The sequence below is a fragment of the Salvelinus alpinus genome, chromosome 5, assembly GCF_045679555.1.
Source record: "Salvelinus alpinus chromosome 5, SLU_Salpinus.1, whole genome shotgun sequence".
NCBI classification, from domain to species: Eukaryota; Metazoa; Chordata; class Actinopteri; order Salmoniformes; family Salmonidae; genus Salvelinus; species Salvelinus alpinus.
This window is the reverse complement of record NC_092090.1, coordinates 66,901,923-66,917,638: the sequence shown is the minus strand read 5'-3', so window position 1 is coordinate 66,917,638 and position 15,716 is coordinate 66,901,923. Positions and strand designations below refer to the sequence as shown.

General features: G+C 41.9%; 2 protein-coding genes across 3 annotated transcripts in view; both read left to right on the top strand.

The window, feature by feature from the left end:
• Positions 1-771: 771 nt before the first annotated feature.
• Positions 772-10,893, top strand: LOC139576582 (AP-3 complex subunit mu-2). The gene is made up of 9 exons (XM_071402834.1): positions 772-925; positions 1,421-1,698; positions 3,091-3,262; positions 3,565-3,702; positions 3,841-3,926; positions 5,873-6,006; positions 8,073-8,280; positions 8,505-8,649; positions 9,365-10,893. Exons 2-9 carry the CDS (start codon positions 1,426-1,428, stop codon positions 9,463-9,465), a joined length of 1,257 nt encoding a protein of 418 aa, XP_071258935.1. The 5' UTR covers positions 772-925; positions 1,421-1,425; the 3' UTR covers positions 9,466-10,893.
• A 2,870-nt stretch (positions 10,894-13,763) lies between these two features.
• Positions 13,764-15,716, top strand: part of LOC139576581 (methylcytosine dioxygenase TET3-like) — a 66,812-nt gene continuing 64,859 nt past the window's right edge. For both annotated transcript variants that reach the window (XM_071402831.1, XM_071402830.1), the window contains exon 1: positions 13,764-14,640. In XM_071402831.1, coding sequence (XP_071258932.1) covers positions 14,251-14,640 — 390 coding nt within the window. In that variant the 5' untranslated portion in view covers positions 13,764-14,250. The remainder of the gene's footprint in view (positions 14,641-15,716) is intronic.

Here is a 15,716-nt window from a genome sequence, read left to right as displayed (position 1 = left end):
GGCGCACAATTGGCCCAGCGTTGTCCGGGTTTGGCGGGGGTAGGCCGTCATTGTAAATAAGAATTTGTTCTTAACTGACTTGCCTATTTAAATAAAAAAAGTTGCGTTTATATTTTTGTTCAGTATAAGAGTGGATCAGATGCTAGTCCGTGACTGCAAAAGGTGAGACTGATTGCAAATACATATTTGGCTTCCATTTAAGGGATCCATTTGAAGAAAATTGCCAATCACCCCCATAAACAGCTATCTACTTGATAAGACATCTTCAATATGAGTGAGTCCATTATCCAATTTATCATATTTACAGACTCACATATGGAAAACACTATCAAAGGGACCAATTATATTCTGATTTAACAGTATCTCCATTTCACATGTATGTACGTGCCAATTATGTAAATTATATAAACATGTATATTCAAATAGCCTACACTTTAAAAATATATATATTTTACCCCTCCCAGGGGCTATGGGTTTGATAGATTTGATACATGGTGGTTTCAATGTAACCAAGTAAATTATTTTCCATTACATTCTATTCATTGGAAATATATCTATTTTGTATCCACAAAATGTATCCACAAAATGAAATCTGATATGATCCGTGGACGATGTCTTGACACAAAATGTCAGACACGACGGTGCCGTTTAGCCAATCAAGGTTCATGTTCAGCCTGTGTTTACTGGGCGTTGTCCAATTACAATTGAGTTCCGAGTGGTAGTGAATGCACGAACCTCCGCACTATGGACCAATCACTATTTGGGAGAGGAGGGCATAATTGCTTTTTTTCGTCTCCGATTGGTCCTGTCTGGTGTCAGATTTCTCGTCATTCATGCCAGCTAACTGAGAACAAGCGACGGCCTTCTCTAATCTTTCATTGAAAAAAGGCGAAAGCGAGACGAAAATACCAATAGATTGACACCGGTAAGTAATTACACGCTATAAATATAAGGAATAGCACTAAAATATTGAGCGCTAGCCATGAATAATTCCGTTTTCACCATCGCTGTATGACGGCGCTCGCCTGCTGTCACAAGACAACTGTGAGGAGGGAATGTTGTAAGAATACAGAGGCAGGCCTATCTTCCAGTAAAATACCATATATTATCATCATCTGTAGTCATCTTATTTAACAGGTTCGTGTGCATGCCTACTGATATTACGGCCGCCCACGGCGGAACCTGATAGCACAGCCAAATATTTAATGAAATGGTGTCGCCTGTGACCTGTCCTATCCCTTTCTCCACTTCACAAGTTAACGTTACATTGTCACTCATCATAGATGTATGTCTATATTGAGAGTACCACAGGTTCTGTGTAACTCAAGTTATATTGTATTCCAACTGCATGGATGGTATCGCTAGAATCGTTTTAGAGTCGCTAGCTAAATATTTGTTATTTTTCTGTCTCACCCTCCAGCCAAAATGATCCACAGCCTGTTCCTCGTGAACTCCTCGGGGGACATTTTCCTGGAGAAGCACTGGAAGAGCGTTGTGAGCCGCTCCGTGTGCGACTACTTTTTCGAGGCGCAAGAGCGCGCCAGCGAGCCGGAGAACGTGCCCCCAGTCATCCCAACCCCCCACCACTACCTAATCAGTGTGCTAAGGCACCGCATTTACTTTGTGGCAGTTATCCAAAGCGAGGTGCCGCCGCTCTTTGTCATTGAGTTCTTACACAGGGTGGTTGATACATTCCAGGTTTGTACTTGGACTTGGTATACTTACTTTTCGTCCATTCACTTTCACATGTTCAGGTTGTTAATCACCATGGTGCGTTCTTAAATTCACTCTGGAGTGCCAAGTGCGCTCCATGTGCTCATGGCGTTTGTAAATTCAGAGTTGTCAGATTGTCAGTTCTTAAATTCAGAGCCTTTTTCTCTCTACACTTTTTTTTCAATTTTCACCAAAAATGACATTCCCAAATCTGAATGTAGCTCAGTACCTGAAGCAAGGATATGCATATTCTTGATAACATTTGAAAGGAAACACTTGTGGAAGGAAACACTTGTGGAAATGTGAAATTAATGTAGTAGAATATAACACATTAGATCTGGTAAAAGATAATACAAACCAAAAAAAACATGTTTTCAAATTTTTTATTTTTTTTTCAATCATCTTTGAAATGCAAGAGAAAGGCCATACATTGGGATATAATTCTAGGTTTAATTTAGATGTTGTCCACAAGATGGCAGCAGTGTGTGCGCGAAAAGTTTTGGTGGGGGGGGGTTCAAACTGTAGAACCCAGTTACTACATTTAAATATAAAAATCTATTTTATCAAGCAAAACTGTTTCATTTTATCTCTGGGACCCTCAGGATGACAAATCAGAGCAAGAATGTAAGTACATTATTTAACTTCAGAGGTGAATGTATCAAACCAGTTGTCGTGATAAAAGTGTTTTGTTGTGCACTATCCTCATTGTATTTATTTTGCTCTAATAGCTACTGTAAATTGGATACTGCAGTTAGATTAACAAGAATTTAATCATTCTGCCCATATTAAACATGTCTATGTCCTGGAATTAGCTGTTTACAATGTCATTCTAGTCACATTATCGCAAATTGAGCAACAACTGTCCCGGGTTAGGGACACCGATCCCGTAGAGGTTAACTGACTAAAGTTAGCTAGCTACTTCCAGACATAAATGAGAGAACACCTCACTCTGACCAATTCTCTCACCCGAGCAGAGCTGGTTAGGCTGTTTTCATGTTATCCAGAGCTTTGGTGACTAACTGTGCTGCTGGCAACAATTTAATTACGCTTTTTGCCGACGTTTACTGACACCGGCCATATATTCAACGGGTGTTGAGCGTTCGTAAATGCATCAGTTATTCTGCGCTCTGGCACACTCAAACGAGAGTCCTTTGAAATCGGGGTAGATGGCCAGAGGGAATTTACGAATGCACCCTAAGTCTACCTTGCAATGTAATCTATCTGTTTCTGTGAGTTACTGATTGTCTTATTGTTAAGCTACCAAGTGTTACTTTTTAAAATGTTGTAAGTCATTTTGTTAAATCTCTTCTCAATCTCCACTCCCTCAACTGATCCCTCCCTCCCCTGGCCTCTCACTCCCTCCCTCCCTGTTGTCAGGACTACTTTGGGGTGTGCACGGAGGCAGCGATCAAGGACAATGTGGTGGTAGTATATGAGCTACTAGAGGAGATGCTGGACAATGGTTTCCCCCTGGCCACAGAGTCCAATATCCTCAAAGAGCTCATCAAGCCGCCCACCATCCTGCGCACAGTGGTCAACACCATCACAGGTACCTGAAGATGACCAAGTTTGCCTCTGCACAGTTAATTACTATGTCATCACTTTTTCCTGACCATAACAACCTCAACACCCTAGTATTACACAACGCAACTTGACCAGGAAAATCTCGGGCCCCTAGTCATGACATATGTGTTCATCAATAGTTCTATTTATTTACAGATTATTGGCAGTGGGCGTTGGCTATGATTTGTTTTTAAACTTTGCATCTAGACCCATGTCACTGTACACAACTATTGGAATGTGTACATCCTGTTTGTGTGTCATTATATTTGACTGTTCTGTTGTTTGTAGGCAGTACCAATGTAGGGGAGCAGCTCCCTACTGGCCAGTTGTCTGTGGTGCCATGGCGACGCACTGGAGTGAAGTACACCAACAACGAGGCCTACTTTGATGTAGTGGAGGAGATTGATGCCATAATCGATAAATCAGGTATGGTAGGCATACTGCCACATCATGCTCTCCTGTAAATCTATCCTGACCCATTAAAAATAACAAACACAGAATTTGACTTTCTGATTGAGTCGTTCTCTTTCTCCATCTCTCTCTGTTTCTCTCACACACTGTTAGGATCCACTATCACAGCAGAGATCCAAGGGGTGATTGACGCCTGTGTGAAACTGACAGGCATGCCTGACCTCACTCTCTCATTCATGGTGAGTCCTCTCTTTCTCTGTCTCTCTAGCCCAGGGGTGGGCAATCATTTTGTCTCGAGGGCCACATCGTGATTTCAAAATTCAGTATTTTTGGGGGGCCAATTTGTTTCGTCAAATGCATTACCGGCCCGAAAAATTGCAGTTATTTTAAAATATAGGTTCATTATAATTTTTGCATGCTTTCTATCTGTACTGAGCAAAAATATAGAAAATGCACCATGTAAAGTGTTGGTCCCATGTTTCATGAGCTGAAATAAAATATCCCAGAAAACTCCATACGCACAAAAAGCTTATTTCTCAAGTAAAAGGCCACTCTAAAATGTGCAGTTCTGTCACCCAACACAATGCTACAGATGTCTCAAGTTTTGAGGGAACGTGCAATTGGCATGCTGCCTGCAGGAATGACCACCAGAGCTGTTCCCAGATAATTTAATGGTAATTTCTCTACCATAAGCTGCCTCCAACATAATTTTAGAGAATTTGGCAGTACGTCCAACTGACCTCACAACCGCAGACCACGTGTAACCACGCCAGCCCAGGACCTCCACATCCGGCTTCTTCACCTGCGGGATTGTCTGAGACCAGCCACCCGGACAGCTGATGAAACTGAGGAGTATTTCTGTCCGTAAGATATCCCTTCTTGTGGGGAAAAGCTCATTCTGATTAGCTGGGCCTGGCTCCCAAGTGGGTGGGCCTATGCCCTCCCAGTCCTACCCATGGCAGCGCCCCTGCCCAGTCATGTGAAATCCATAGATGAGGGCCTAATGAATTGATTTCAGTTGACTGATTTCCTTATATGAACTGTAACTCAGTAAAATCGTTGAAATTGTTGCGTTTTTGTTCAGTGTAATTTAAGACGTTCAAGAGTTAAAAAAATTACCACAAATAATATTTACATTTGTCTCTACACGCCATAATTTTGTATTTCAGATCAAATGATTTATGAGGCGACAGTACAGAATGTCACCTTTTTTTGTAGGGCTATTTTCATACCTGTTTTACCATTTTAGAAATGAATGCACTTTGTACCCAAGAATATCTTGGGCCTCCTGAGTGGAGCAGTGGTCTATTGGTGAGGAGTCACTGCAGACCCGGGTTCGATCCCGGGCTATGTCGAGGCCGGCCACGACCAGGAGACCCATGATGGGGCGCACAATTGGCCCAGCATCGGCCGGGTTAGGGGAGGATTTGGCGCATGCACGCTGACACGGTTGCCAGTTGTACTGTGTTTTCTCTGACACATTGGTGCGGCTGGCTTCTGGGTTAAGCGAGCAGTGTTTCAAGAAGCAGTGCGGCTTGGCAGGGTCGTGTTTTGGAGGACGCATGGCTCTCGATCTTCGCCTCTCCTTAGTCCGTACGGGAGTTGCAGCGATGGGACAAGACTGTAACTACCAATTTGGATGTCATATAAAACTAAAAAAATACAAATTTGATTAGAATATATTTCTGGACACTTTACATTATGCTACCATGATTACGGATAATTCTGAATGAATCATGTTTAATGATCAGTGGAAAGTACAGATGCACAAATATACTACATGACAAAATGCTTGCTGAACATCTCATTCTAAAATAATGGACATTAATATGGAGTTGCCGCCCCCCCCTTTTGCTTTTCCAACAGTCTTGAAGGAGTTCCCACATATGCTGTGCAATGAGTAGGTGTGTCCAAACTTTTGACTGGTACTATATATTTATTAGAATTTTTTTATTATACTTTTTTTTTTACTCAAACCTCCCGCTGGACAGATTGAATGGGCTGGTGAGCCGGATCCGCTCTAGCCAATCGTTTATCTCCAACCCTGTCCCCTGCAAATAGCCGATCACTCTCTGCCTCTCCGTATGACATACTGAAGTTAACGGTGTCAAAATGGTCCTATCTGTTTCTGTCACTCCCACTCTCTTTCTCTCTGTCTTGATACCCCTGTTTGATCCTGTCACAGAACCCTCGTCTGCTGGATGATGTGAGCTTCCACCCGTGTGTGAGGTTCAAGCGCTGGGAAGCGGAGAGGATCCTCTCCTTCATCCCCCCAGACGGAAACTTCCGGCTGCTCTCCTACCACGTCAGCTCCCAGAAGTCAGTAGCTCTGTTCTCCTCTAGTCTTCTGCTCTGTTTTCTCAGGCTTTTCGCTGGCTTTACAGTATTATACCACATACAGTGCCTTGAAAAAGTATTTGTCCGGTTTCTGATTTTCTCTATTTATGCATATCTTTTTTATACTGGATGTTATCAGATCTTCAACCAAAACCTAATATTAGTTAAATGGAACCTAAGTTTACAAATAACAAAACAAAGATACTTATTTAATTAACAAAGTTATGCAAAATCCAAGTAATTGCGCCTTACACTCAATAACTGGTTGTGCCACCTTTAGCTGCAATGACTGCAACCAAATGCCTCCTGTAGTAGTTGATCAGTCTCACATTGCTGTGGAGGACTTTTGGCCCACTCTTGTCGCTGAGTTAACTTCTTTAACTCATTGACATTTGTGGGTTTTCAAGCATGAACTGCTCGTTTCAAGTCCTGCCACATCATCTCAATTGGATTATGTCTGGACTTTGACTAGGCCATTCCAAAACTTCAAATTTGTTGCTTCTGAACCATTTTCATGTTGACTTGATTGTGTGTCTTGGATCATTGTCTTGCTGCATGACCCAGTTGTTCTTCCACACCGATCTCAACAAACCATTTCTGTATGGACCTCGCTTCCTGCACTTGGGCAAGTCATGCTGTTGCAACAAAGTTGGAGGCACAATATCGTCTAGAATGTCATTGTATGCAGTAGCGCTAAGATTTCACTTCACTGGAACTAAGGGGCCTAACCCGAACCATGAAAAACGGCCCCAGACCATTATTCCTCCTCCACCAAACTTTTGTTGGCACTATGCATTCGAACAGGTAGCGTTCTCCTGGCATCCGCCAAACCCAGATTCGTCCATCGGACTGCCAGATGGTGAAGCGTTTCCACTGCTCCAGAGTCCAATAGCGGCGAGCTTTACACCACTCCAACCAACGCTTGGCATTGCGCATGGTGATCTTATGCTTATGTGCGGCTGCACGGCCATGGAAACCCGTTTCATGAAGCTCCTGATGAACAGTTATTGTGCTGATGTTGCTTCCAGAGGCAATTTGGATCTCGGTAGTGAGTGTTGCAACTGAGGATAGATGATTTTTATGCGTTTCAGTACTCGGTGGTCTCATTCTGTGAGGTTGTGTGCCCTACCACTTCGCGGCTAAGCCGTTGTTGCTCCTAGACGTTTCCGCTACACAATAACAGCACTTACAGTTGACCAGGGCAGCTCTAGCAGGGCAGAAATTTGTCAAACTGACTTGTTGGAAAGTTGGCATCCTATGATGGTGCCACATTGAAAGTTTCTGAGCTCTTCAGTACGGGCCATTCTACTGCCAATGTTTGTCAATGGAGGTTGCATTGCTGTGTGCTCAATTTTATACACCTGTCAGCATCTGGTGTGGCTGAAATAGCCAAATCCACTAATTTGAAGGGGTGTCCACATACTCTTGGCCATGTCGTGCATGTGCTTAAGGCATAACACACACGTCTGCTTGCTTCCCAGTTTCTGAATGTTTACTTTTTCTTGTCATTGTCTTAATTTTAGTCTCCACCCATTAAGGTCAGCAAGGTATTTCAAAGTAAATTGACATTGTAGTTGTGACTCGACCCAAAACTAGAGTTGTTTTAAAGTGTTAGCTAGATGAAGACCTGTGTTTGGTTGAATGTTTACATTAATTATTAAATGGATGTTTTTATTCTCAAAACATCCATTTGACAAAGCATTAGATTTAAGTAGTATAGTTTTAGGAATGTAGTGCAGTACTGTACGTGTCTTGGTATAGATTGGATCATTATCCCTTCTGGTTTTGCTCGGGAAAACCCAGGCACAATATTTGGCACCAACGCCAGTATGACCCTGACATTTTACATTTGTATTCCCACATTTTTAGTAAGAAGTTTCACATTTTTAAAAGTTGTAATAACAAACTGACATCCAAGCAGCAAATGATTCACTTGTTTTATTTAGTACTAGTCACTCGCACACTTTGTGTTCAGTGTGCTCTGCCATGTTTTTGTCTCGGTGTCTGTCCTACCTGTGTCCTTCTGACATTCTGTGTCTGCCCCTCAGTCTGGTGGCCATCCCGGTGTACGTAAAGCACAACATCACGTTCAGGGAGGGTAGTTCTCAGGGCCACTTTGAGCTGACCCTGGGCCCCAAGCAGACCATGGGGAAGGGAGTAGAGGCTGTTCTGGTCAGCAGCCAGCTGCCCCGCGGAGTTCTCAACACCAACCTCAACCCCACCCAGGGGACATACACCTTCGACCCTGTCACTAAGGTAAGGTGGTGGGGAAGGGAGTGCATGTATGCGTGCGTGTGTGCAGATATGGATTTACCCGACCAGTTGGTGGTGTATGCTGTAAACTTACATAAGGGTATGTAGTCATACATCCCATGGAATGGTTGATTTCTCCCCCCACCCACCTCTGTGTATTCATAATTATACCCTTCTCCCTATGTGTGGTAATAACAGTGTGAGGATACTGTGTTGTCCCTATGCAGCTCCTGTCGTGGGACGTGGGTAAGATCAACCCTCAGAAGCTGCCTAGTCTAAAGGGCTCTATGAGCCTGCAGGCAGGGGCCTCCAAGCCAGACGAGAACCCCACTATCAACATCCAGTTCAAGATCCAACAGTCGGCCCTCTCTGGTAAAACACACACACACAGGTAGCTTCGAGGTTAGAGTGTTGGGCCAGTAACCGAAAGGTCGCTGGTTCGAATACTGGAGCTGACAAGGTAAAAAATTATTTGCTGTGCCCTAGAGCAAGGCACTTAATCCTAATTGCTCCAGGGGGGCTGTACAATGGTGACCCTGGCCGTGACCCCGCTCCCCGCAGGCGTCTCAGTGGAAGTTGGTATATGCAACAAAAAAATATACATTACACAATTGTGTTTAACAGACGAATACAAGCAGTCCCCCAAATGATTAGTATTATACACACACCTTTATCATAATCGGTTATTACACTCTAGAGTAGAAGTTGCCACTTAGCAGCTGATTTAGTATCAGTTTACTTGACCCATAATCATTTCAGGGAGTAAATAAATATTTAACCCTAGACCAGATCTTATTAATCTACTAACTCCATATTACAAAGCATGCTCAGCAGACAATCACATGACATCCACACAGCTCATTCACAGTGACACCTTTTCCCATTAGATGGAAACAAGATACTCAATCTCTATTTAATCTATCTGATCCTCAGAGAGGTTTGTATCTGTTTCCAAAAGGGGTTTACATGTATCTTATGACCCTTGCAGTGACCAAATCAACGTTTTATGTGACTTTCTGTAGAAATACATTTTGAATAGCAATGTGACACCTTTTCTCCTTTTTTTAATTTCCTTGTTCTTCTCTAGGACTGAAGGTGAATCGGTTGGATATGTACGGGGAGAAGTACAAACCATTCAAAGGCATCAAGTACATGACCAAAGCTGGCAAATTCCAGGTCCGGACATAGAGGCTTGGCTCGCCACTCTCTGGCCTCTGCACCACTACTGTACAACAGATAGGAGGTGGTTTCAGAATGGGGGGGTATGATACATTCCCTGTGTAAATGCATTTCAGGATTTGTCCTCACAAACTAGGGGCTCTGCTGTCTTAACTGAACTACTACAGAATGTGTGACACGACACACGAAATCCTGTTTTTAATGGAGTTGTTTGCACAGTCAAATGTGTTAGTTGAGAGGTTACCAGTCTCAACGTAGCTACGGCTTTTGTAGCAGGCCTAAAATGGTTGTGTCATTTCTGGTTCTCTCTCCAAGCTCTTTGCTATCCTTTCAGTTCGTCTTGTGAGTGAGAATGGCAGGCAAAATGGTTTATGTGCTTCCCTCAGATGTGTAACTACTGTCTACTGCTAGTACCCCTTTTCTCGTGCTTCAATCCATTCCTTATAATCAACATTGCCCAGAGTTTTTTTCTTGTCAGGTCACATGGCCCGGAAACACTCCTGGTGCTACTTCTATTACATTCCTATGTTATTCCTCGGTCCCCTTGGTATTTCCTACCCTCACTTATTCCAAAACTCCCCGTTTCCGGAATTTTTCTTCTCAGTCCTCCGAACCATATTTATGTATTTGCCTGTCTGTCATCAACACTGAAGTCAACACATTTGAGAATGTGACATGAAATCCCTTCCCCTGAATTATGCACAACCATATTCATTGTTCTATCATCAGTTAACACTGTATGTATAACTATGTCCTTCCATATCAAATCTAACGGTTGTATTATGCGGGTGATATGTTACTGCTTTTCTCTCCTTTATATCATGTAAGGTGTCATGTTGAGCACTTTGCTGTGGTCTACCTGAAGTTTTGTCCACCTTAATCCCTCTTGATTACCTTTTTTAATTCTTATTTATTGACCAATGATTGATCAGGGACTGAATCCTGATCCAAGCACAATCCTATACTGTATAGCCCTATTATATAATACAGCACAGATTTATCTTTATTACTCTATAGTGAATTCTCTTTGTAGGTATGTTCTCTATACTGACTGACATACTACAGTTTGATGATAACGATGGGTTTCCCTATCAAGAATGTTAAAGGTTTGTGTTTACAGCTTTTGTTTGTGTGTCTGTCAAATTAATTCAAGTTGAGTTTTACAATGGTATGATATTAAAGATTTCAGAATTGATATGATATACCCTGAATTATCGGGTTAATTTTGGTCCTCTCAGTTAGTGGATACTTTGAAACTACTACAATGTAGTCGGTGTAGATCTGGCTGTTACCAACTTAAAGAGCCACATGTTTCTACATGTCTGTAACTTCAAACACATTTCTGTCATGATATCTTGAGTACTATGAGAGTCCATTAATGAAGATGTATGGGAGGTTTTAATGTTTTTGGTTTGATGAACTAAATGGTAAACAAATGTTGTGGATTGTGCTTCTTTTCTACCCCATATCATGGGTAGGCTACAATGAACATTCCTCTCAAATTATTCGATCTTTGAATTCCACAGATATTCCAAACTTAACAGTTCGACAAATAGCTCACACCAGTTACTATTATGTGGAAAATGACATCAATGCAAATACCAATTTTCATAATTTTGATTAGGAGGACATAGTCCATCTCATATTTGTTTTCTTACCGTCTAAAAAATAATCCCATGATTTGACTAATGTCATTTCATGTTTTAATTTTATTGAGGGTTTGTGTGTAAAACGTAAAAATGTGTACTGTCTGAGATGAGAATGACGTCATGGGGAGAAGCGTTAACTCTGTTGTTCCACTGTGTGTATCGAACTCCACTCCGTAATTTGCTGATCACTTTAACCGCTCCACAACGTTTTCTGCTATTATGTTCTTCGTCTTTTAAATCTAACCAGACCTCGGACCTTCAACGAGTCACTAAGTGAAAAACTGTGTAAAAGAATCGCGCATTTTCTCAAAGTTTATTGGCTACGTTTTGTTTTTATTCTGGGAGTTGAGTTGCTTTTTATGTTACTGTTCCACTGCAATTTCTTGCATTATTTTTCTCATTATTATAATTCACATTCGAACAACTTTTCAATAATAATATCTAGACTTTTGCTTTGCCTTTGAAGGGGGAGTTTATGCTGTTTTATTTTTATAAACTTTATCTAAGGTAAAAAAAAATCGAGGGATATTTAAAGACCCACCCGTCAAACGTGGTATGTATTCTATCTCTTGAGATATTTCTCTATTTCCTTTCTATGGCCATCAGCCTTTCCAAATAGCCTAACAGCTTGTTGTCGAAATAAATCTGGATGTGTATTCCACCAAATGAAAGTGAGTAGTATCTCATCAGTAAAGCAATTAGTCAAATACACATTGGGCCCACTGATAAACTCCAGTATTGAATGTGTGTGACTTCACACATGCCAGATGTATGTATCTGTTTGACAGATAATGAGGTTTATGTAAATGTGATCATACCATCTAATTGTGTATTGTTTTATCTGATGTTTTTCTCACTTTTTATCATTTGAACATTGTTCTTGTCTATTTGCTCCCCGGGGTGGTGTTTTAAAAGTCTGTATTTGATGTTTTTCCCCCTCCAACCCCTTTAACTGACACTTCAATAAACTATTGAAAAAGTGTTTAATACACGAGTTAAAACATTGTTGGTTATAATAATGGAACTGTGTAACAGTCTTGTACAGCGCTGGCGTTTGCCTCCAGTTAAAGCACCCGGTATAAATTGCTGAATAAGCCATGTGCTTATTTTGGAAGTAGGGTACTGGAGCGCGTGTTGCATTGTGGCAACGTGCCATTGCATCTGATTCTGCACAAGACTTTCACAGGAAAGTAGCCTAATTAATACCCGTTGCCAAATACTATCTAATTGTGTGGCTAGGCCTATATTAGCGAGCATGTCAGCTGGCATTGGATAGCCTATATTTAGGATTTTTCATAACGATTTTTCCATTCCAGCATAATTATTTTTTGTTGCATATTGGTTTTTACACACAACCAAACAATACAAAAATAATATTTCACAATTCACCCTGTATTTACGCTCAGTATGCATGGTTACACCTGTCTATAGGCACTTAATTGGGCATCTATATATTTGCGTTGATGATGCATAGGCTTCCTAAAAAGGTTTTAGATTTTTTTGGACAACAATAGGGGTTGAAATAGCCTAGGCTTGGATGTAGAAGATTGACACCCAATATGCAGATGTTTAGGTCTCTATCGTGCCGAATGAATGAAGTCAAACTTCATGCGATTGGTTTGTATCAGAGAGCTTGGGACGATAAGGTTAATTTTGCAAAACGATGATTCTGATATAATTGGCTTTACATTACCGAACCCTCATTAGTTTGAATGGTATCAGCAATTTTTTATCTTGTATTCTTTTGAACTTAACAACATGAATTGGGTTATTTAAAGTACTATATAGGTAGAGAACATTGAATAAAACAAGGCTATGCCAATAACACTTTTTTAAATAAAAATGCAGATAGAACCTTAGTCCCAAATTCTCGTAATGGCACACTGCTCCGTCGGGAATAGTGGTTGTGACTAATGTTGCAATAATAACGACTTTGAAACAATGTTTGGGACGACTGAAAATATTGCTATACTAAAGTAAGAAAGTAACTAGTGGGTTCCCTATCGCGAAAATAAAGACTTCACCTCATCTGCGGATTTGCTCAACTGAAAAGCATCTTCTTCATGTCATTCGAATTCCAGACACGTTGACAATATTAGTGGGCCTAATAATACGTCGTCAAAGCACATTAAATTAGAAAAGCTAATGATACATTTCTGAGTGTATCCTATCTTTGTATATGCAAAATATGAAACAAAATGCTACCGCAGTGATTCAACATGAGCGTGAGTCAACGTCGGCGTAGGCCTGCTGCCGTGGAGAAACAATTTGGCTACACCGGGTTTATCGACACAGTTAAAACATTTCAGTTTAATGAGTCTGACTGTGGAACAAAGAGCTCCGTCGCGGGCATCAACGAAACTCCCTTTCTCATTCATATAGGACAAACAAAGCCCCCTCCTCGTGGGGATGGATCGCCATTATAGAACTCGGCATCTTTTCTCAATTTGCATGTAGGCCCATATCGACCTATGTGCATTTCATCTGCCTGTGTAAGACTCCCAGACAATATTAAAATAGACTGGCATCCCCAGACCCAGCCATTTCTAATGACAGGTCTAGACTACTAATACCTATCCTGATGTGAGATTTATGTATTTCCCTGTAAAGCAGTAATTTATTTGATACATTTGTGTGGGGGGGAAATGACAGGTGAATTTGTATTCTCATATTTGCTCTGTTTATTGGCCTACATGGAACACACATATTGCTATTGTCCATTGTAAATAACTGTTCTCTCTTCCATATTTTTCTCCATGCTGTCTATTCCCACTTTCAGATAGCAACCAGGTAGGCTACTGCTGGATTGGCAAGACCAGACCATGTCTCCTCTCACACCTCCTCCCCTGCTGTGGTTATGGCTGACCCCTATCTGTCCCTCTGGGTAGCTGGGAAAGATGCCCTATCCCCAACGACCAATCTCATCCAGCAGGCCAACCAGGAGACTGAGAGGACAGGATGGACTAGACTAGCATCTAGAAGTTGCATACGTCTCAGCCCTTCTCAGCTCTTACAACAACTACCTTCCAAACTCTAGAACTCTCCCATTAGACTACACTACTCTGTGTTGCTGCTGTTCTGTTTTTATCCCTCACATTGCTACCAGGACTGTGCAGCTAGGCTTTAGGCTGGACTGTCTGTTAGAATGCACAGGTCCAAGGGAGGGCCTGGCCCCCCACCCTTCCAGGACATCTATGAATTCTCCACGGACGGTGACGAGACCGGGACCCAGATCTTTCTGCGGGGCCCGAGGATAGCCATGGAGGGCCCAGGGGTGCCCCTGTCCCCTCACTCCGAATATATCCAGACTGAGCACCAGCAAGGCGGTCTCTTCTCTCTCGGGCCCCCCGCCCATGGAGTGCCCCACGCTGCCCCCCAGGGTAAGAAGAGGAGGCGGTGCGGCGTGTGTGCACCCTGTATACAGAAGGAGAATTGTGGCACCTGCAGCAACTGTATGAACCGTAAGATTGGGAAGCAGATATGTAAGCTGCGTAAATGTGACCAGCTGAAGAAGAAGGGACAGAAGGACTGTGAGGTGAGTGGAAATGACTGACCAAACTTCTAACTAACGCACATTTTCATGATATAGTCCCAGTGGCTATTTCTCCTAGTTCAGTGTGAGACTGTTTAGAGCTGATTGAGGGAAATTGAAGTTGAAAATGTTTACTAGAAAATGTCTCTATATGGCCCTAAAATGTAAATGTCATGACCCATATAAGTTTAACAGTTAAACATGAAAGGGTTTATAGGTTTAGTTTTGTATACAGATAACGACCATATGTGTACATACCACAGCAGAGGAGGATTGTATATGGGTTCGATAACTGATGAATCACATTAATTTAAAAACAGCTAACTTCGAAAGTGCATGCAGCTGGCTGTCTTAGAAGGTTTTCATCAGACCACCTAAGTCAATGCAAGCTGACGTTAAAGCCCCTGTCTGCATCCCCTTGAACATCCTTTAGTTGTCAAATCTGGACATGCATCACCCCAAGGCCTGGTTAAATGAACAGTCCACCCAAATTACACATACAGTATACCTAATCTTGCCTATACCTTAAAGTTTACCTAGGAACAGCTTACCATTGTCATTGTTTTGTGCAAAACAATGGTGGAGATAGGGACCCCTGAAGGCGTTCGCATGCTTCCCATCCGGAACAGTTTGGAACAGTTTGCATGTATTAACAGTTTGTGATGTTTTTGTTTGTTTTGGTCTTTGGCAAGGGTTTAATCGGCTGTTCGTGCACACAAAAATTGTTCTCGTGGCAAGCCGAAGTTGGGAACCGAAGCGTACGCCCCTTCATCGGTCATTGGTCAACAGTAGGGATTCTTCAATTAAGTGTTTGTTGTCATTCAACGATAGCCGACTCGTTCTCATGCACATTTTTTAACTTAAGAAGTACTGTACCAAACATATTAGTTAGATGTAAAATTGCGCGACTAAGATCAACAAAAACATCAAAATGAATGACAGATTTCTTGAGTTATCTTCGATTAATTCTGACTATTTTGGCTACGGCGTCTCAAGATGGACAAACAGTACTATTGCTGCTTTTTTCTCGTTTTTCAAGCATAGGTCTTTTAAGGGAGTATGGGAGCACACTCGTTTGG